The sequence below is a fragment of the Haliotis rufescens genome, unplaced genomic scaffold (genome assembly GCF_023055435.1).
Source record: "Haliotis rufescens isolate VD_foot unplaced genomic scaffold, xgHalRufe1.0.p SCAF_8, whole genome shotgun sequence".
Taxonomy (NCBI): Eukaryota; Metazoa; Mollusca; class Gastropoda; order Lepetellida; family Haliotidae; genus Haliotis; species Haliotis rufescens.
In genome coordinates this window covers 32,699,494-32,723,561 of record NW_025964372.1, presented here as the reverse complement: position 1 = coordinate 32,723,561, position 24,068 = coordinate 32,699,494, and the positions used below count along the sequence as shown (strand labels likewise).

At 39.6% G+C, this 24,068-nt stretch overlaps 1 protein-coding gene across 1 annotated transcript in view; it reads right to left on the bottom strand.

Moving 5' to 3' along the window:
• Positions 1-745: 745 nt before the first annotated feature.
• Positions 746-24,068, bottom strand: part of LOC124114385 (laminin subunit gamma-1-like) — a 79,785-nt gene continuing 56,462 nt past the window's right edge. The window contains exons 25-36 of the mRNA XM_048388912.1: positions 22,358-22,551; positions 21,015-21,114; positions 19,284-19,415; positions 18,371-18,403; positions 17,372-17,494; positions 15,929-16,062; positions 14,930-15,565; positions 13,574-13,854; positions 11,113-11,254; positions 8,344-8,520; positions 6,638-6,794; positions 746-3,968 (exon numbers count right to left, since the gene is read on the bottom strand). Of these exons, the coding sequence (XP_048244869.1) occupies positions 3,826-3,968; positions 6,638-6,794; positions 8,344-8,520; positions 11,113-11,254; positions 13,574-13,854; positions 14,930-15,565; positions 15,929-16,062; positions 17,372-17,494; positions 18,371-18,403; positions 19,284-19,415; positions 21,015-21,114; positions 22,358-22,551 (2,252 nt within the window). The 3' untranslated portion in view covers positions 746-3,825. The remainder of the gene's footprint in view (positions 3,969-6,637; positions 6,795-8,343; positions 8,521-11,112; positions 11,255-13,573; positions 13,855-14,929; positions 15,566-15,928; positions 16,063-17,371; positions 17,495-18,370; positions 18,404-19,283; positions 19,416-21,014; positions 21,115-22,357; positions 22,552-24,068) is intronic.

Sequence of the window (24,068 nt, the reverse complement as noted above, 5' to 3'; positions counted from 1 at the left end):
CTGGCTGATCGCTATATCCCCCCACATTATATGCCGGGGGGATAAAAATTGGCCAAGTAATGGCCATAAATAGACTTTGGCAGATGCAGTGCAAAGGTAAAATCTAAGTCAAATTTTAAGATGTCGCAAAAAAACAGAACATATTTGTTGGGAACAAATACTAACTACTCATGTACCAAATTTATTTACATATCAAACAAAATTAGCCGAGGAAACAATAATAAATAGCTTTTTCAATATGGCTGACCTGTCGGGCACATTTAAATTGGATTCAAACCCTTTAGAACAAGTTCAGGTTTCATCAGTGGTGAGAAGTGTCAGCTACACTGGTCCAGTGGTTTACAGAGAAAGGAAATGCATCTTGAGATATTTAGAAGAATAGTCAAAGCGTAAAGGTCAAAATTATTATAATCGCGAAACACCAGAACATGATATGTTGAGGCTTACTGCTACCTACACATGTACCAAATTCCATTGCATTTTGTATAAACATGGCCGAGTAATGGCCATAAGGAGATTTTTCAATATGGCTACCGTAGCGGCCATATTTAAAATTCAAACCTCTTGAACAAACTGGGTGTCATCTTTGGTAGGAACGAGTATGTGAAGTTTCAGTTTTATTGGTCCAGTGGTTTTTGAGAAGACGGACGACTGACAAACATGCCATGACATAAGCTCCCTTGATTTCTAAAACATTTTGAAAGCCGTGTCAGATGACCCAAACAAAATAACAATACACAAAATCTTGGACAGAAACCAGTTTATTGAATAATAAAAATATCAAAATAGTTTTTTCTTACAATGGAATGTTCATTACAATGTTAAACATGTCAACAAGAAAATGCATGCTTGTCCTTGATGCAGGAAGCTAGTGGTACATCATATTTCTCACATATACAGCTAATGATAAATATATATTACGACTGGAATGATAAATATTTATTAGAACAGTAATGATTCAAACACAGAGCAGAAAACAAGGTTATATGAAGTCTTTGGCAGGCATTTAGAAGTTGGAAGACCTCAAGACATGAAACTTTTATGGATAAGAACTTCAGTTTAGTTTGTAACGCTTCAGGGCTACTTCTTTCTCCCTTGTCAGGTGAATATTGAGTAAGTGTATTAGTTACTACTTCTACATGCTGTTATGTTTACACGAGGTAGGACTCCTGTACAAAGATAGCGATATAACCAACAGTTTTAATGGGAGAGAAGCCAGTTAAGTACAGTGAAAGTGAGCTGGGCGCTATAAGTGTGATAACAAACAGCTGACGAGGATAACAATATACATATGAGACAATCAAGATTGTCCATTGCGGGCACTGATGTCACTTGTGGGTACAAAATATGCTCTTCTATTCACCAGTTGAAGGGGCAATACTAGACTAACATTTAGTCTCTGAAATCTTATATTACACAATATCCTTCTTGACTCTAAAAATATTTTTTTTTATCCCTATGCTGATTTCAGTGGAATAGAGCTAGCTTGAGCTGGCTAGACTTGCTTTTGTATACATTTCTAGATTATTTTTTTTTCATAAAATAAATATATGCCACGGTCATGGTGCAGGACTAGGGCAATACTAGCCTTGAAACATTGTAACAAACTAGGGCTGGGACGAGTAACTCAGGTCCTCAGGTCAGGTGGGTACTGAATAGTTGTTCACATTTCTTTCTGAATGTGCACGCATTCCTTCTGACTTTCATATGCTTGAATAAAGACAAAGCTTCAGTCAACTCCAGTGTACGCATGACCAGAACATTCTATACGTGAATCTAAATAGTTCTTGCCAGGGCTGCAGTCAAACAATTCCTATCTGGATTTTTTTCACCAACTCTTAAGACCTGCAACGGATACACGGGTAGGGTTGGGTAATAGGGTGTTCGGTACCTAGGTAGTTAATCTGGACTTGTCCCAGCCTTATTACAAACAATAAAGTCGATGCAAGTTTGCTATGTTCACAAGTTTAAAAAAGTATGAAACACATCTTGACCTCCATTCGTCACTATTCAACTGAATGTTTCATATTTTCAAACTATGAATAACCCTTGAAAGTTGTTCACATACGTTAGATTTCATTCATATGAGTGAGTGAGTGGGTATGGTTTTACGCTGCTTTTAGCAATATTCCAGCAATATCATGGCGGGGGAACCAGAAATGGGCTTCACACATTGTACCCATGTTGGGAATCGAACCCGGGTCCACTTTAACCACTAGGCTACCCGACTGCCCCTCATTTGTAATGTATTGCCAGTTGTATGAAATAGTCAGATACACATGATAATATAAGCTGAGTGGATTCTTCTCCAGGTGATAATGTACATGTACGATGTTACCTGGGTCAGCCATTACTTACTCTGAAGAATACGCATATTTTACCAATAAAATGAAAGCCAGTAAAGTGAGTGAATGTTGTTTAACGTCATGACAAACGGTAAATAACTGACACCAGGCAAACCAGTGATTGAAAGCAGTTGCAAAGATCCAAGTTATCCCAACAATGCAATATGACACATAGTGTCAACTGTACCTGGACTAATGATCTGTGTTCCCCAGTATTCCACACAGGTTTCCTGTGCAGTCCGCGTGTATAAGAAATCCCGTATTCGACGTAATAAGCGCCCTGCTCTACTAGGTGCCCATGGCAATATTTGCTAATATATTGGCTAGTGAACAATCTCAATTAGCACCCTTCCGATTGGCCAATGTACAAAAGACTTATTTCTTCGTGTATGATACGCACTCGTGTGTTATATGCACCCTTAATTATGGGCATTTAAATTCTGGAAAAATATATCTACAACTGTACAATTCCAAGATGACAGTGGACTAAATGGGATGACATCATCAATAGCTCGACCCTGTTTCAATAGTAAAACTGTACAATGAAGTATGGATGACAACAATAACATCTTTACACTACTGGAAGGCATGAGTCACTGTTCAATGGAGGTTCATCATTCATGGCCAATCCAGATCTTGAAAAAGAAATGTGTGTGTTTGTGCACAGTACCAAGTCACGATGTGAAGAAAAAACGTGACAGACCGAAATTCACACACCACCACCGGTGTAGTGGTTGATGGCGACAATGTAGAGATGAACAGACACATCTGTTCCGTGTTGGGGAACCGTTAATGAACTCATTGTTCAGTGTGGAACGGATGATGATCATCGGATGGCGACAATGGGCTTCCATAACATCTGTTCAGTACTGAAAGTCACTAGTCAATGTTCTTTGGATGTTTAGAGGCGGATCCAGTTTTTGCAAAACTGATGGTGATGATGTAGAAATGTACTGACACACCTAAAACCTCAGTAAACTCATTGTTCAATGTCCTGCGATGATGCAGGATTCAGTGGTTGGGACTCTTTCAGAATCCTTGTCCAATGTAAACCCGGGGTGGATCCAAGATATTTTGAAAGTGGGGAGGGGAGAGGAGGGTCAATGGGAGCGTGGGATGTGTGGGTATGTGTCTAGGTGTGTAGGGGTGTGTGTGTGTGTTGGGTGTGTGTGGGGTGGTGTAGTGGTGTGTGGGTGTGTAGAGGTGTGTGTGTGTTGGGTGTGTGTGGGGTGGTGTAGGTATGTGTAGGGGTGTGTGTGTGTAGTGGTGTGTGGGTGCATGTGGGTGTGGTATGCACATTTCCAAGTAACAATGTCAACTGAAGCACATGATAGAAGCACTGACACTGTATACTCGTACAGTGTGTGCCACAAAGGGTGTGCTCCTCCTCCCCCCTCTGAACCCGCCAATGAAGCTTGATGATGACAGTATACAATGATGAGTTTCCGTCACGTCTGTACATGACAGAGTCGGAGCTGCATCAGTTACTGCACTGTGATGTTGTCGATGCTGTTTTCAAATCCAGTCTCACAATGAGATCATCCAGTTCTGTTTCTAGGGTCTGCATCTGTGTCTTGACCAGCTCAATCTCCCTCAGTTGTTCCAGGTACTTCTGTAACATCGCTGATGGAGAGAAAACAATCATTTTAATTTGAAAACTCTAACCAGAGGCCATAAAATACATTCTATTTTATGGTCTCTGCTCTAATATAAACTGCCGGGCAAAAACTGGATTTGACTCAAACGTCACAAAGCTAAACAGTTGCCGAAACACTTCAAACTTAGGTCCAAAATACAACTATGATACCGTATAAAAATACATCTATTTACCACGATTTTTTGTTTTGTTTCATTTTTAGCCACCATTAGCCATGGATGTTTACTTTCTTTTAACCGGCAGTTTAGTTTTGACAGTTTTTCAACTCTTCAATTTACGAACTGACTGATCTGAGCTAAAAAGAATAAAATACAAATTAGTTTTTAGTTTAGCTTTGTTTGATGCAATGAATGAATAAATCATTCTTTATGCTGCACTGTTTGATGGCGAAAAAACACGAAAGAATACAACAACAGAAGGTAACTGTTAATTGCTTTTGAAAGTAAATGTAAACACATTGCATATGAACTGGCCACTCTGAACCCCTAATAAGGTGAATAGATTACACGCCTAGAATTTGAAACAGATTTAACAATTACTTTCCTCCACTTAAACCACTTAAAGAATAGAAGCTACCCAGATTCCAAATGACAACTTGTGTCCAGCGATCTACCTATGTTGATATTTCAGTAAAGAATCTTTAACCCTAAAATGCACAAAGTGTGATCTCAAGTACATACTGGGGACAAATCGATGTGCAGAGTTATGCCCTTAAGTGCAGCAGAAACCTACAATCAAGGGTTCAAATTCCGGTTCGCCCGAATTATGTCTCTAGGTTTGTCAGCAGCAATCCCGAGCTCATGGGTTTCACCAAAGTGGTAAATGTCTGAGACCTGCATCACTTGTCTCCCTCATCAAGCAGACATGTTATGATAAAACTGGAATACTGTTAAAAGCAGCTTTAAATCCAACTCACTCACTCACTGACTGTACCCTACGACTGCCTCACCCACATTACCAGGTCCTTAGGCTGAGAGCAAATTATTTCTCCAGAGTAAGCCATGTTATTTAATTGCGTTGTGAGTAAGGGAATGAGTTCGGGTTTCACGCCGCTTTAAACAGTTGAACTCGTATCCAGAGTGACAGCTTGATGTGGGTTGGCAATATCAACAACATGGCGTCCTGACAGAGTTCAACATTGAAAGGAAATGGAAAGGAAAGGATGTCCTTAAGTCCATTATAACTGGTGGTGGCAGGTCTTCCCTATCCCATTACCTTTTCTGTATCTCGACGTTTGATTGGTCGGTAAAATGTTAATGAAAATCAAAGGGAGGTAATTTGAAATCGCGAGGACCATGGGAATGGTTCCAGGGGTTAGTGTAAATTTTCCCTGGAGATGTAGAGGATGCACTTTTGGAGGCATTATCCATCAACTCTATACAATTCAGCTGATTAGAAAATAAAAGAATTGGTTCTCAGACAATGGCTTTTGAAAGTATAGTGTCGGTGGGCTGTGTTTTGTTGTTGTTGTTGTTCAAACAAGTATGTAACCAAATAAACAGTTGTGTACAATCAACCTGGGACAGGGCCTCCTTACTAAAATGTATTCCTTGAAGAGTAATATACTGGAATACAGTATTGGACTACTGTTGGACTACCAGTGTGTGCCTAATACACGTGAGCACACAACACAGGAAGAAGCATGTCAACAAATCTGTACTGAAGTACGACAGCTAGTCCTGTTATTATACTATCTGGCTATTAAAGTATTCGTAGTGTATCTGGACTTACGTTTGCAATCCATTACCGTATTCGATGTAATTAGCGCCCCACTCTAAAAAGCGCCCACAGCGATATTTGCTTATATATTGGCTAGTGAACAATCCCAATTAGCACCCCTTCCGATTGATCAATGTCCACAAGACTTTTATTCGCGTATAATAGGCATTCGTGTGTTATATGTACCCTTAATAACGGGCATTTAAATTCTGGAAAAATATATCTGTCGTACTTAAACATTTCAGGCTGGCAGCATAAACCACGAAATTTATTTTTCAACTCTGTTTTTTCACCAAAATAATATTCTAAGAAGGGCCCTCTACTTCTAATTTTGAGAGTTCCCTGGGCGCTTATTACGTTGAATACAGTATATTACATTTATCAAAGATTTCATTCAATATTGTTTACATTAATTTCAGTGAAAGCATGTATGAACTGATCGGCAGAAACATCAACTTTCGAGGAACTTGCCTTGAAATGAACATTAGTCGATAGAGATACAAAGCTTTGGTCTTCGTATCACTGAAATGAATTTCTTTTTCAGTTATGGTATTGGCCATGACATTAAGTATTTTTTAAACTAAATCACCCACAGATAGGGGAGAAAATGTGTGAACAGCTGTTTGCTATTTCCGGCTTATTTTACGAGACAAATGCACATGTAATCTTAATCTATGCGTATGAAACATTGAATTTGTAAATGAACGTTTCTAGTGAACGCATTATTTTTTATGTATTGCAGCATTTCGCTGCCAGGTTCGTGTGTTATGGACGCGGAATATTTAAGAATTTCGTATTTTTAAATGGAAATGAAAACAAATCGTGCAGGGGACGTGACAATGATGCGGGCAGTGCCTGAGAACCAAGACTATTACTTCTTTTAGTCTTAGTGATAATCAACCATGCATTGACTCACCATTTAAGTCTATGGTGGATTCCACACTGTTGAAGTTGGTCTCCAGTGTAGTCATGTCATTGTTGACGTTGTCGATGATGTTGAAGGGTGCTGACACGTTGTTCTGGCCCACGCGTGAGTAAATGGCACTTGTCAGGCTGTTGATAGTGCTCAGACCCTGGAAAATACGAAACAACCCATACCGTCTGAAAACACAATGCCATTTAGAAAGTGGTCAAATGTAACAAATGTTATATTTGGGTTAACAATTTTTAGTAAAGTTTGGGTTGAGTCCCATCCGGGATTCGAACCCAGACTGCCAGACTGAGGCACCTAATCTCCAGCACACAGAGTCAGCAATCTAACCCACTCAGCCACCGAGGCTTCCACAAGAAATGAAAGTCTGACAAATGGTAGTCTAGATCACATACTTTGTGTACCCCTCTGACGTGTAAATTGGCATGGCTCCTATGGCCGAAAGCTATGAACACACAATAGAGTGTTTTAGTGCTGCAACCACACACTTGGAGGAGATTGACTGATTGTTTGTTAAATGCTGCTGCTGGCAGTATTCCAGCAAATTAATAATGACTTGTAAATACATATAATCGAACCTGGACCAGACAAACCAGTGACTGAGAGCATGAGTAACACCCATCGAAATCACACATCCTGACAGTAAGAGTTCAATACAATATATGATACACAGCCTACACTATGGCGCTAGTTGTGTTCAAGAGTCTTATTCACTGGTTCAAGTTTCAAGCCATGTCCAACGTGCAATTTTATGTTACTTGAGTCAAGAAGCACTGTTGGTCAAGGTTAGGGACCGACCATAGAGGGTGGCGGAGAAGAACAGTTGAAAAAGATTGTCTGCCACAAAAAATATATTGTTGCAAAGATGTTTTTAAAAAACATATTAAGGTTCATAGTTTTAATTAATCTGTAGCTGAAAACATATTTAGTCTCCATACAAAATCCCAGATTTGGACGATTATCTTATGATTATAGAAAGGGTTTTGTCGCTTTTATTTACAGTCCAACTGAGCTAAATAATGTGTGTTACAGAGAGTTGTCTTCACTCATCTTCCTGAGGCAAGGGAGCTAACTGACTTCATAAGTCCAGTTTCCACCCTTGCCAAACTAGGCTGGAATTCCTGGGCTCGATCGTAGCGCCACCAGTGGCTACTACGAGTTATGTCCCTTCTAAGCCTCCCTTTTGGACCAATCAAATCCCACCTCTCGCATCACATGCATTTGCTTCAAACCAAATGGCGGGCGCTCAGTCAATACGATCTAATCGAAAATCAAGATCTATATTGTCACAATATTATTGTGATAAAACAGGTCTTACATCGCAAAGTGCATCAAATCATGTGAGTACCTTGATTAAAAACAAGAAAAGATTTGGAAAATGTCTGTTGACAACAAGTTGGCAGTGCACATGCTTTGTAAATCCTGCAATCAACCAAAATCTGCACAACAGTTTACAAACCGGATTTCGATTTCGTTGCGCGATTTTGATTGGACTATGCATAGACTCGTTAGGCCAGCCAAAATGTAACTCCACAATACCAGCCTAGTTCAGGGTGGAAACTGGACTTTTATAGTCAGTTAACTCCCTTGCCTCAGGAAGATGTCTTCTCTTGACCGACTGTGAGGGTTGATATGGTGTAACTGCAGGTCACTGTTTACTGCCATCCCACATTCATTACTGAATCACATACCTGTTCAGCCTCCGTAGCTTTGTCGAGAGCAGATTGAGCGGCTGTGCGGAGCCCGCCCGCCTGGAGGGTGCTGTCTGTGATGCATTGGTTGATGGAGGCAATGAAGGTCTCGATGTTGTTGATATTGGAGCTGGTGAGTGTTGCCAACGACGTCACCTGGCTGCTGTAAGCCTGGGCCTGTTGGATACACATATATGTTAGCATCATTCAAGATCAGGGAACTCCAAGAAGCCATCCATAAAAATAAATCCAACCAACCATCAAAAGAAATCAAGGTTAATACATCCCAATGGCCTACCACGAGATCATCACTCAACAATCTTAATCATTTCCATTTTATATATAGCTTAATCCTGCTCATCTTAATACTGGCTTCAATAAACTTGTCCATACCATATTATTTTGCTACAACAAAAACAACTATCTTTTCAAACATATAATTCTTCTTGCAAATAAAAACATTCACCAGTCAAGCATTAAGAAAACTCCATTTTGCTTTCCTTTGTTCATAAAAATATTAAAAGATGTAAGTAAAATAGAAAAAAATATTGCAATGAAAAATAGTAGCATTAATATTCGACAGAAAATGGAAGGAATTATCAGCCTTCTTAATAAAAATTATCAGTCAATCCAGTACATGTATATTACCCATATCTGATCATGTTTTAAGATTCTATGAATTGCTACACTTATATACCTCATGTACCAATGTTACATTTATGTCTACTGAATTGAAAAAAAAATATTTAAAAAAAATAATAAACAAATAATTTTGCTTTTGTCCATACCAATCACTGTATTGTTTTTACTATCATGCCTTGTTAATTACATTTATATGTACATTATCAAGATTCATACTTCAACCTCATCTGATGTGTAAAGATCAATCTATCATTCAACCTTGTATAAACATCAATTACTTTATTCGCTGTAATAAGCGCCCAGGGCGCTCTCAAAATTAGAAATAGGGGGCTCTTATTAGAAAATAATTTTGGTGAGATTAAAAACGAGGTTGAAAGATTGTAAATTTTGTGGCTTATGCTCAGACAGGCTGAAATGATATAAAAGAAGAATGTGTGTGTATTATAAACGCTAGATACGTTTTCGAGAATTTAATTGCCCATAATTAAGGGTGCACATAACAAACGAGTGCATATTATACACGAATAAATAAGTCTTGTGTACATTGATCAGTCGGAAAGGGTGCTAACTGGGATTGTTCACTAGCCAATATAATAGCAAATATGGCCGTGGGCGCTTATTAGAGCGGGGTGCTTCTTATGTCGAATACGGTAACCACATGTATATAACCTTCCTACTTCACATTTCTGTAATCACTTGCTCGATAACGGTGTAAGTATCTACACCGAAATGTCGCATTCATTGTAGTAAAGAAGTTGTATATCTATAGAACAATCTTCCTTGCAGTAGATTGGGGGCAGCGGGCTAGCCTAGTGGTTAAAGCGTTCGCCTGGGTTTGATTCTCGACATGGGTACAATGTGTGAAGCCCATTTCTGGTGTACCCCACTGTGATATTGCTGGAATATTGCTAAAAGTGGCGTTAAACCAAACTCACTCACAGAGTAGTAAACAGTGTATTAAGGATGTTTCTAGAACATATCACAATTGACGTATTTTGCATCCCTAACTTGAATACTGCAAATTTAAAGTTTTGAATACATGATATCGATAACTATTGAAACTACAGGATGGAACATTGTGTGGCCAGCACACTATCGGCTACAAATTGGCTTTTCAAAATTAGAGCCATGTTATTGACTGACATCCCCCTGAATTGTGAATAAAAATGGCAGAATGGCCTTGTAATGGTTGGTTTGGTTGTTGTTTAACGCTACACTCAGCAATATTCCAGCTATATGACGGCGGTCTGTAAATAATCGAGTCTGGACCAGACAATCTAGTGATTAATATCATGAGCATCGATCCACACAATTGGGATCGATGACATGCATCAACCAAGTCAGCGAGCCTGACCACCCGATCCCGTTAGTCGCCTTTTACGACAAGCATAGTCGCCTTTTACGGCAAGCATGGGTTGCTGAAGACCCATTCTACCCCGGAATCTGTGATCTCTACGATACTGTCCTCATTGTGTCTCTACATTTGTCTGATTACAAGTTATCGCAATAAACATGGCCGTACAAAAACATATGATGTCCGTAAACCTATTATCTGACAATATATGTTACCATGTAAATAGCTTTTGCCGGGCGCCAGTAAAACAATTCCCCATCAGACATTTTGAGATCTACAGTGGTAGTAATTTTGGACTCGTCCAAGGCCTAGGCCCTACAAAAGGCTGATGATTCTGTTTCCAAGACAAGTCTAAAATTCCATCAGACACCACTTGCAATTCTTAAGGAACTTCACTGTTTTTAGTTTAATAGAATGTAAACATGAGTTAAGCTCAGCATTGCCAATCACTATCATATGAGAGCTTATCGCATCTGGATAACACCTTACATACATTCAGGTCAAACATGGCCAATCGGAGAGTTAAGACGAGCACCCCTTGGTCAGATATGAACAGATGCTGCTATTCTGTGTCCATCAATGTGTACTGTAACAGGCATAAGCAAGGGCACCACATTAATTATATTCTCAGTCCGAGTGGGTTTGTATCCAAAATTCACCCAGATAAAGATCTAGGACAAGATTCGATAGTATCTGCCATGATAAAGCTGTAACAGTGACTGCGGCAAAGAACAACCTACATTCACTCATCCCCTGTTGCCATGGCAACTCACCATCCCCAGCACGTTGTAGATGGTCTGGTTGTGAGCATCACTCTGTTGCTTCAGGGTCATGACCTCGGTCTTGAGGGTGGCCGCCTGGCTCAGCGCAGTCTGTATGCCCTCAACCTCCTCCTTGGCCTGCTGTGAGTCATCCCTGGAAATAGATGGTTAGTAGTGAGTTGTGTTTTATGCCGCCTTGAACGGTATATCAGTTCTATCATGGCGAGTCCGCGGAATGTGGGAGGAGAAGTTAAGCAGGTCTTAGATTTACACAATAACCAAATGAGGGCACAGGTGGCCTAGTTGTCGCTGCTTAGAGGAGGTTGTAAATAATAACAAGATGTCCGGCTTATAACCATTTACGTGTTAAATATCTTCCAACTTATTATTATTATCAGCCAAATATGTACAATTTATTAACTTGTTGAACATGGTTGATTATGATAAGTTAATTAAGCTCTGTATTTTCCTTGATAAAGTCTTTAAAATAAGAAATAATTTGAGTGAGTGAGTGAGTTGGGTTTAACGCCGCTTTTAACAGTATACCAGTCATATCACGGCTTGTCAGCTTAATGTGGGAGGAAAGCCCGAAGTGACGCAGGTCTTAGACGTTTACCACTTCGGTGAAACCCACGAGCACGGGTATGGTGCTGACAAACCTAGAAACATAATCGGGGCGAACCGGGATTCGAACCCACAATCATAGGTTTCTGGCGTGCCCAAGGGACGCAACTCTGCACAGCGAATCCCGGCGCCTTAGACGACTGGGCCACACGTGCCCCCAGAAATAATATGAATGTATTGTGAAAGAAAATAGAATCATGTTAGTGGCGCCGCATCATTATATTGTCCCATATTTTACACATGTTGTACTGTTGGCCTCATGGCCATTTATACGGAATAAATGACTTGACTTGAGGGCACAGGTGGTCTCGTTGTCGCTGCTGAGAGAAGGTTGTAAATAATAACAAGATGTCTACCCCTGATAATGGTGTTCCCTACTACTACTACTACTACTACTACTACGCACGCACGCACGCACGCACGCACGTCTGTTTCTTGTTATGTTGGAAGTACTTTACTTGGACCTAATAAACCGTGCTATTTGCTATTTGTTTGATTTGATTAAGGTAAGGATATGCATCATTCCACTGGGAATTGATTTTGAGTCGCATTTTTGGCTTGGGGCCAGCAGTCGTATTAATTTGGAGATGCATTAATTTCAACATTTACAGTATATATGTGTATGTGTGTGAATTGTGAACGATACTGGTAAAGTTAATATTGACTTGATGCCAGTTGGCAATGCAGGTTTCCCTGACATCAACATTTTTAGGAATGTACATGCATGCATAAAGAAGACAAAAAGGTTTGAGTGAGTAAAGTTTATGTACATGCATCATTAAAGTTACAGAATGCCTGATTCTTTCATATTACTACAGCTAATCTCATATTACTGTAGCTAATCTGATATTACGATAGCTAATCTCATATTACTACAGCTAATCTCATATTACTGTAGCTAATCTCATATTACTGTAGCTAATCTCATATTACTACAGCTAATCTGATATTACTATAGCTAATCTGATATTACTAAAGCTAATCTAATATTACTATAGCTAATCTCATATTACTACAGCTAATCTCATATTACTACAGCTAATCTAATATTACTATAGCTAATCTCATATTACGAAAGCCAATCTCATATTACTATAGATAATCTCATATTACAACAGCTTATCTCATATTACAACAGCTTATCTCATATTACTATAGCTAATCTCATATTACTACAGCTAATCTCATATTACTATAGCTAATCTAATATAACTATAGCTAATCTCATATTACTATAGCTAATCTCATATTACGATAGCCAATCTCTTATTACTATAGCTAATCTAATATTACTATAGCTAATCTCATATTACAACAGCTAATCTCATATTACTACAGCTAATCTCATATTACTACAGCTTATCTCATATTACTACAGCTAATCTCATATTACAACAGCTTATCTCATATTACAACAGCTTATCTCATATTACTATAGCTAATCTCATATGACGATAGTTAATCTCATATTACTATAGCTAATCTCATATTACTATAGCTAATCTCATATTACTATAGCTAATCTCATATTACTATAGATAATCTCATATTACTATAGCTAATCTCATATTACTATAGATAATCTCATACTACAACAGCTAATCTCATATTACTACAGCTAATCTCTTTTTTACTATACCTAATCTCATATTACTACAGCCAATCTCATATTACTACAGATAATCTGTCATGCCATGAACACACAGATTAACTTTTAGTATATAGCGCCATGAACAACCACTTGGAGGTTGGATATCAGGCGCATTATCAACTGACTGTGTCCAACCTTGACAGACAACTGACATAAGCTGACTTGAACCACGAACACTGCTCTGCCTAACACACATACCTGGCCTTCTGTGTTCTGACCATTGCCTGCTGCGCTGTGACGAGTGCTTCATCTGCCTTCTGATTGGTCGAATCAACGGTCGCCATGTTGATGATGATGGTGGAGATGTTGCTAGAAATGGCCGCCATGTCTGACTGTGGTCGCAGCGTTATTGCGCTTATGTTCTGGTAGACCCCCTCCGCCTGAGTCAGTTTGGTCATCAGACTGTTGAGGGACTCAATGCCCAGAATCACGTCCTGGAAGGCAGTGGTCAAGTTGGCCTTGCTGGTTTGGGCTGCGGCCTGAAGACAAGGGAATATTAGTCGTATATGGCACTGCAATTTGCTGTGCAGAATTGTGTCCCTTTGATATGCCAGACCCAAGCTCCTTCACAGCGAGTGATACCTTCGGTACACTCTCGGTAACATCGCTGCCACCAGTGTGGGCGCAGCCATTACAAGAATCTTGAAATTTGCCCTCTAACCCCAAATGTTGTCAGATTCATACTTTTGTTTATGTGTTTGGGAATGCCATCATAGTTCATTTTGAAAAGGTTTACGACTGACCATGTTTTTCAGATGAATTTACTTTGTTGTTTGTATAATCAGATTGGTTCGAGATCTGGGGTAGGATAGGTCTTCAGCAACCCATGCTTGCCCTAAAAGGCAACTATGCTTGTCGCAAGAGGTGACTAACGGGTTCGGGTGGTCAGGCTCACTGACTTAGTTGATGCATGTCATCGTATCCCAATTGCATGGATCGCCGTCATATAGCTGGAATATTGCTGAGTTAACAAGAGATCGTACATTTCGTGGTTTATGCTAACAGTCTGAAATGATAAAAAGGAAAAGTCTGTGCGTATTATACACGACAGATATTTTTTCCAGAATTTAATTGCCCATATTTAAGGGTGCATATAACACACGAGTGCGTATTATACACAAATAAATAAGTTTTGTGTACATTGATCAATCGGAAGGGGTGCTAATTAGGATTGTTCACTAGCTATTCAATATATTAGCAAATATGGGCGCTTATTACATCGAAATACGGTAATCGCCTCTTATGACAAGCATGGGTTGCTGAGGACCTATTCTAACCTGGAATCTCCACATTGAAGGCTATACTAACTGAAAGCTCAAAGTGTCGCTTCACCCAACTCATCGCTCAAGATGTGAGTGCATGTTGTTTTCAACCAAACATTTCCCCAAGCAAACTTGTGGTTGAAAGCATGAACAACATTCCACTCAATCAGACTATGATAACACACTACGAGCCAGTCCACACGATTCTCATGTAATCAGCCTTAACAAGTGTGAGGGGGACCTTCTAAGCTAAAACCCTCCGGGGATCTTTAAGTGTCACAGCTGAACTCACCAGAAAGACATTGACAATGGCGAGCGTGTCTTTGGCCTCTTGCAGGACCTGTGTGGCCAAGGTCTTGGTGCTAGCACTCGATGTGCTAACTGCCGCCATATTGTCCCTGTGTGTGGAGGACTGAGCGCTCAGACCGTCAATTATAGCACTGGATGTCATGTTCTGTGCTGCAATACCATTGAGAATCTCTATCAATCTGTTGTAATCACTTTCTGCTTTTGCAACTATGTTTTTGGCAGTAGTCAAGGCATTTTCATTCGTATTATATCCGTACAGGAAACTCGCATTATAAATGTTGATCATCAGATTGAATGTTTGCATGGCGGCTGCCAATTCTCTCATGGCGTTGTCAACGCGGTACTGCAGCACCCGAGATTGGTCCCCCGTGCTCCCCACGAGGATGGATAGTTTCAGTATCTCCTGCCACGTGGTGTTTCCATCGGTGTGTTCACTTCCGATCAGTGCCGACAGATTTCTGACGTTGGCCTCTAATGACTGCTCAGACACGCTGGTGGCGTTGTCAATGTCCACAGTCCCGGTGAAGGTGCGGAGAGTGTTGTAGGTGGCATTTGCTGTGTTGTATTGAAGTTGGAGGCGGTCCACGTCACTGCTGAGATTTGCCACTCGATCTGATACCTGTTGAAACATAGTCTGTAACAGTGATTACTTGTCTAACGGTTTATTTGACAAAAGAATGAAAATTTCAGCCATATCGTGAAATTTGAGGTGGTTTAACATTGCGTTCAAGATTATATCCCTTATATGCAACATGCATGCCAGTGTGTGTGTGTGTGTGTGTGTGTGTGTGTGTGTGTGTGTGTGTGTGTGTGTGTGTTTATCCATGTGTTGATCTTTGTTTATCCATACGCCAAATTTTGTTTTTCTCTAAGCTTACCGAACCTCTTTCACTTCACAATTTCTCATTGTAAACCAAAACCAATCTGGTCTCTATCTATCGAGCACCCAGATCTTGCCCCTCCACCTCACACTCTACCATACCTTCTGAAGGTCTGCCTGAAGTCCGGACAAGAGCTGCGTGAAGTTCCCGGCGCGCTGTATGGAGCCCTGTGCCAGGCTGATGTTTGAGCGCATGCTGGCGAGTTTAGGGGCTGCATCAGACACCTTCCATCTGTCTGCAGGAAACATCAGGCATTTCATTTTCTCAACATGTGAAATGTAAACATCTTATGATGCAGAACAATATGGAATCACATTTCGCTAACATAACACGATCCCATGTGAGATTAACCTTTGCACAGGGAAACCTTGGAAATGCATCGCACATACAATCAGTCGAGTTATCCAAACTTCAAAACATGTGTAGTGCTGATAATAATTAAGAAATTAATTCTTCCGAGACCAAATCATCTTAAACGATATTTTGATTTAAAGAAGTTGCAATCGAAGACATTGTTGGACTCCAACACTGCAATACTGCAGAACAGAAACTGGCAAAGAGTCGTTTTCAAAGATTAGAGCAGCCTTTTTCCAGCTTTTCAGAGCAGATGGCAGAGTTCGTGTCTGCCACCGACGAGGAGCATGAATGTCACGTTTTTGTGTTCAAGACATCGAACCGTTTAGAGGTGGTGGCATTATGGCTTGGGGCTGTATCTGAATCCAAGTCAACACAGATCTAGTGATTTAGAAAGACATATTCCAGACTTCTTTGCCCTGTATCATCTTGGCCTGTCACCAACATTTGTGAGATCATCTTGACTGTTAAACTAGAGTACAACCAGGTAGCAGCCCTTATAAAAGTCATCTGGAAACTATGTATGGAAGCTGAATATTTGTTCCGCTATAGCTGCAGAACCAGCTATTTTATCCATTAAAACTGTGAGCCTAAGTTTTGTTTTCTAAAAACAACACCTTGCAACAATGTTATTTTTGTGGTAGACAATTCCTTATTTTTTTCAACAGTATAATTTTTTTCTCTAGCATTTTCGGGTACAATTTATTTGTTCAATAAAATCCCAGAATGTGAAATGGCTGGCCCCTCCAAGAAGAATGGCGTTGACTCTCTTTTCCTGTCATTAGACGTCTCACATCTTCTGCCTTTTGTCATGCATTGATGATCGTGGTGGTCATACACAATATTGATTGACAAGTGTGATATTCTGAAAAACTAAAGGGAGTTTCATGTGCTGATTTCAGTCTTAAAGGTTGATCCACTACTGAACTGACCGCATCCTCCAAACTGCAGTTACAGTCGTTCTCATTCATGGCATAACTTGTAATGATGTTGCTAATTCATGTCTCTTGAAAATACTTATAGAGGTTTATTCATGGTTACTGTTCCTATTTGTTTTAGGAACAAGCAATTTTGATAGTTCACCGAGCCTGACCACCTGTCCATTTAGTCGACTCATATGTTTGTTTGGGTCCTAGTCTAACCCAGACCCCCATGGGGGTGAAATATTTCAAGTATGTATTGGATCTTACTGTAGTTTCTCCATAGTTGATCAGTATCGTTGAACTGCTTGTACACCTCCGTTCCCAGAGCGTCTATCTTCTTGGCCCATCCATCAAAGCACTGGCCACACAGCCCGCAGTTGGGAAATGAACCTGAAGGATCACCATAACACATACCATGGATATAATTCCTACAACTGTTATTTTGATGAGGGAATATAGTATTCATTGAAATGAATTTATATGAAATAGAATGAGTTGGATTTGAAAACAAAAAGCATTTTGTTTAGGATCGCCCAGTTCATCAGCTGCATCCCTGTAGAATTCGTAAATTTCGTGGTTTATGCTAACAGCCTGAAATGATAAAAAAGAAAAGTCTGTGCGTATTATACACAACAGATATTTTTTCCAGAATTTAATTGCCCATAATTAAGGGTGCATATAACACACGAGTGTGTATTATACGCGAATAAATAGGTTTTGTGTACACTGATCAATCCAGAGGGGTGATAATTGGGATTGTTCACAAGCTATTTAATACATTAGCAAATGTGGGCGCATATTACAATCTTTCAACTCAATGTTTTCTCTCACCAAAATTATATTCTAATAAGAGCCCCCTATTTCTAATTTTGACAGCGTCCTGGGCGCTTATTACGTCAAATACGTTATTATTATTATTACAGATATGTTATCATTATCCTAGCATTCACTGTAGATTTTGGCATGCAGGTGGCCTGGTCTTCCACAAGTTGCTGTACAGAGTTGTATTCCTTAGGCACGCCAGAAACCATGATCGTGGGTTTTGATTCGCTTTCGCCCCAATTATGTTTCTAGGTTTGTCAGCACCATACCCGTGCTCGTGTGTTGCACTAAAGTGGTAAACGTCTGAGACCTGCTTCACTTCAGGCTTTCCTCCCACAGTAAGCTGACACGCTGTGATATAACTGGAATACTGTTAAAAGAGGCGTTAAACCCAACTCACTCACTGTTGTTTCAGAGCATTGTTTAAAAAATTGATGAACTTACCAAGGGAAAATAGGTTGATGTATGTATAGGTTCCTGTAAACAAAGGACACATGTTTAATAATCATGTAATTTGACCAATAAGTATAAAGAAGGATGTGACTGTGTTCTCATCTGCCTAAACAAGGCATTATGTTAATGTCATGTCTAAAGGATGTGACTATGTTCTTGTGTGCCTACACAGAGTGTAATGTATGCTAAGATGTCATGTCTACTGGATGTGCCTGTTTTTGTGTGCCTTTACAGAGTGTAATGTATGCTAAGATCTTATGTCTTAAGGATGTTCCTGTGTTTGTGTGCCTACACAGAGTGGCATATATGCTAAGATCTTATGTCTTAAGTATGTGCCTGTTTTTGTGTGCCTACACAGAGTGTAATGTATGCTAAGATCTTTTGTCTTAAGGATGTGCCTGTTTTTATGTGCCTTTACAGAGTGTAATGTATGCTAAGATCTTATGTCTACAGGATGTGCCTGTTTGTGTGTGCCTTTACAGAGTGTAATGTATGCTAAGATCTTATGTCTACAGGATGTGCCTGTTTTTGTGTGCCTACACAGAGTGTAATGTATGCTAAGATCTTATGTCTTAAGGATGTACTTGTTTTTGTGTGCCTACACAGAGTGTAATGTATGCTAAGATCTTATGTCTACAGGATGTGCCTGTTTTTGTGTGCCTTTACAGAGTGTAATGTATGCTAAGATCTTATGTCTATAGGATGTGCCTGTTTTTGTGTGCCTACACAGAGTGTAATGTATGCTAAGATCTTATGTCTTAAGGATGTGCCTGTTTTTGTGTGCCTTTACAGAGTGTAATGTATGCTAAGATCTTATGTCTTAAGGATCTGCCTATGTTTCCGTGTGCCTACACAGTATATCATGTATGCTGTTTATCCTGACTGGAGAGTTAAGTGCACCTACCAAAGAACACTGGAGAACAAGTGTTACACTTAATTCCAGTGAAGGCAGAGTTTTTGCATGTGCACTGTCCCGACGTCAGGTTGCACTTGCCGGCAGACTCTGGCAGCATCCCCTGTACGTCACAGAGGCAGGCTGGAAGGAGGAGGATGCAGCATTAATTTTATTACCCATGTAACCAGTATATAAAAAATTGTATATGCACTTGTGCAAATATCACTTCATGCACACCAATGTATTGTATACGTCACCCGGACGGCAAAGTTGACGCTAGAGCTTGGACGGGTAACTCGGGTACCCGGGTCGGGTGGGTATTGAGTAGGACCTGGGTACCCACAGGACTACTCGAACCCGTGGTTCGTCACGTGATATATTGTTTAATGACAAAAATTATCTAGAAATCTAAGGTTCCACTACAAGTCACTAATGTTTGCATTTCTTTCTGACTATTTACCTATTCCTTCTAATTTTTCATATGGTTGAATTCAGATATAACTTAATTCAACTCAACTGAATAGACAGATTGTTTAATACGTGCATCTAAATACGTTTTGCTAGGGCTATGCTAAAAATGTTCCCATTTTGAGACATATCCTGAGACCTACAGTGAGTACTCGGGTAGGGTCGGGTAACAGGGGGGTGGGTACCGGGTAGTAAATTTGGACTCGTCCCAGCCCTAGTTGCCGTCATGCGAATTGTTCTGTGACATCACACTAGAAATGATGTCATAGTTGAAGATTATTGACGTCATTTGACAATTGTAGTTTTCTAGGATGGCGGTTGTGATCAGTGCATTTTTCGAAAGGGGAGCTCAAAAGGTTAAAGAAATATGTGGTAATAATGAAATTATTACACTCGCATGTGTGTCATACTGATGTTGCAAATTTTTTATAAGCATTTATGTATTCGCTGGGGGAATATAAGAATTCAGACACTCATTTCGTAAAAGCAGTATGCTCCCATAATGATCTCTATATATGTCCTTACACATGTTTTTTTATTCAGGCATGGGACACCCAACTAGTTGGCTTAGTTCAGAAGTAGTCGCTTGGTATCGTTCATAAGATATACCTTTACGCAAAAGGACTAAACATTTCGAGAAGAAATGAACAGCAAAGTTCCTGAAGTGCATGCAAAGTTTCAAAAGGAAATATTTTCAAAGTACAGTAAACTATGTTTATAACGAACAAGCTTATAACGAACTTGCGGATATAACAAACTTTTTTTTTGTCCCAGACATTTGCTGTGTATATGTTGTATATATGCTTATAACGAACAACGGTTATAACAAACTAAAATTATTGGTCCCTTTGAGTTCGTTATGACTGTTGTTTACTGTAGACACAATTTATGGATAACAACTTCTTTTTTTACTGTAAAGGCAATGTTTCGGTATGAATCCTTATACCAAAGTCAAGCTTGACAACGGTGTACGGATATATACCAATCTATACCCAAACGTTATACAGTAAATAAAGAAGTTGTTATCCATAACTTGTGTCTACTTGGTCATCTGTCAAAAAGTAATGCCTATTTATCAATTCAGGAAATATTTAACGTCATATTCCATGCTACACATGGCACCCAAAACTATGCTTTGTGGCATATTTCTTACTACATGTATAAGCTGACACACGGTGACGTGGCTTAATTGGGACTGATATTTCTCTGGCGTTCACATTTTAAATTTATATGCAGATCAAAGTTGAATCCAACTCCCTGTCCCACACTCACCATCACATCCTCTGTTGACGTTGATATTCCAGAAGGCATCAGCGCAGGAGTCGCACCTCCGTTGATTAACATTGGTACGACACGGACATATCCCTGACGTCTGCAAACAACACATATTGACTCGTATGACGTCACTGGTATTAACAACAGAACCTGCAGTTTCACAACACAAACATCCTGATTACTGACGAACGATGTTATCTGTTGAATGTATAATATGTTCATTGAATTTTCAGATCCAAATTCATTCCACATCAAAACTTTAATTCAACTTCTGTATTCTCCACAGTGCATTCACATTCACCACTGTCCTCAAGTTTTATACCCCAAAAAGAGATAATAGTTTGCAGGAGATGTTGATGTCGTAAAAAGATTTGGGGAAAGAAAAAGAAACTGTCTGGCTCCTTGTTTCAGAGCATCTTCCCGAGGCAAGAGGGTTAACTCACTTTAAAAGTCCAGTTTCCACCACTTATTTTTTAATCCAGACCATTTTTTGTATATAATAATAATATAATAAAGTCCATTTCTTCAGCGACATTTCCGTCTACGTAGTCGCTCATAGCGCCTCACACAGGGTCATAGACACATCAAAAGAGATAAGTCTTTAGTTTTGTCTTGAAAGTGTCCAGAGTTGGAGAATGCCTAATTTCCACTGGAAGGGAATTCCAGAGCACAGATGCAGTGTGAGCAAAAGTTCTGTTGCCGAATGCTTTGAGTGAGACCAAATATATATGCTGTATATGCTTACAACAAACTATGGTTATTACAAACTAAAATTAGTGGTCTCTTTGAGTTTGCTGTAACCGTAGTTTACTGTATATATTAAAAATATCTGTTGCAGGATGAAGTTATATTTTGGCAGTGTTGAGTAATCCGTAGTTACAAACAGTGTCAACATGACATCCCGGTACTAATAAAAATTAATCTGAACAAGAGAGTCATGAACACACAACGCCATTTAGAAAGTGGGACCCATGCCAATTAACACTTGTCAGAGGGGTACACAAAGTATGTGATCTAGACTACCAGTTGTCAGACGTTTATTTTGTGGAAGCCTTGGTGGTTTTTGTGGGTTAGATCGCTGATGTTGTGTGACTCAGGTGCCTCACTCTAGCAGTGTGGGTTTGAATCCTGTATGGGACTCAACCCAAAATGGGACAAGAATCTGTACTTTACGAAGAAAGTGTAATCCCAAATATAACCTTTGTTACAAAAGAGTCATGTCAAAAATCGAAAAAAAGTTCCAGTCACATTAACTTCACTGTACTTGTATTTGTATTAACCAGACACATTAAGGAACGGGGTTGGTACAATGTGTCTGTTTTACTGGTCGGTATACTTACTATATTACACTGCTGACTTGTGGCGCCAAGATTGTGACAGTCACACATAGTGCACCCTTCCCCACTTGAGTAGTTGTAGGCGTTCACGACACACTTGTCACACTGAAATCCTTCAACGTTGGGCTTGCACTTGCAGCGGCCATCTTTGTTGTCACACTCCCCAGTTGCACCCACAGACACTGTGCAGGTGCATGCTGTAAAATGGACATTTCAGTATCGTCATTACTTGGAGAAAACGGGACAAGCTTTCTGCTGGCTCTATACTATGCATAATATAGACTTAAAAGATATATTTAAACCCTGTGTGATACGTATAAACTTCAAAGCATACATTTAAACCCTGTGTGATACGTATGAACTTCAGAGTAAACATCTAAACCCAGTGTGATACGTATAAACTTCAAAGCATACATCTAAACCCTGTGTGATGCGTATAAACTTCAAAGCATACATCTAAACCCAGTGTGATACGTATAAACTTCAAAGCATACATCTAAACCCTGTGTGATACATATAAACTTCAAAGCATACATCTAAACCCTGTGTGATACGTATAAACTTCAAAGCATACATCTAAACCCTGTGTGATACGTATAAACTTCAAAGCATACATCTAAACCCTGTGTGATACGTATAAACTTCAAAGCATACATCTAAACCCTGTGTGATACGTATAAACTTCAAAGCATACATCTAAACCCTGTGTGATACGTATAAACTTCAGAGTATACATCTAAACCCTGTGTAATACGTATAAACTTTACAAGATACATTTAAAACCTTGGTGATACTTATAAACTTTACAAGATACATTTAAACCCTGTGAGATATGTATAAACTTTAGAAGATACATTTAAACCCTAGGTGATGTGTCTGAACTTCACAAGATACAGGTAAACATTGTATGATACGTTTAAACTTTACAAGATACAAGGTAAACATTTTGTAAGACATAGTAACTTTACAATGTATTACATATTTTACGTATCAGCTTTATAATATGTACGTCATGGAATGACCAAGTGATCAGAAAAAAATGACAACATAAACAACTTCTCTCATGTTTTCCTAGTGCTTGGCCATCATTTTTTTCCTTGGGGTATTGTGTATGTAACATGTTTCAGTGCACTCTCCATTCAGAGAAGATTAGATCTCCAGTTGCCAGGTGATCAAGTGAGCATCTTCTTGAGGCAAGGGCTTAACTGACTGTAACATTCCAGCTTCCACCCTTGCCGAACTAGGCCGGAATTTCTGGGATCAATCGTAGCACCACCAGTGAATATTACAAGTTATGTCCCTTTAATGTCCCTCCTGTTGACCAATCAGATTTTACCTCTCATAACACTTGCAGTTGCTTTAAACAAAATATCTGTCGATGCCCACTTAGCGGTACACATGATTTGCAAATCCTGCAGTCGACTGAAATCAGCACATTGAAATCCATGTTGTTTACGAACTGGATGCCTTGTTCGTTACGCAGTTTTGATTGGACTATGCACAGACTCGTTAGTCCAGCTAAAATGTAGCTCCTGAGTTCCAGCCTAGTTCGGCAACTGGAAACTGGACTTTTATAGACAGTTACATCTTCCCGAGGCAAGAGCGTTAACTGACTATAAAAGTCCAGTTTCCACCCTTGCCGAACTAGGCTGGTATTATGGAGTTACGTTTTGGCTTGACTAAAGAGTCTATGCATAGTCCAATCACAATCACG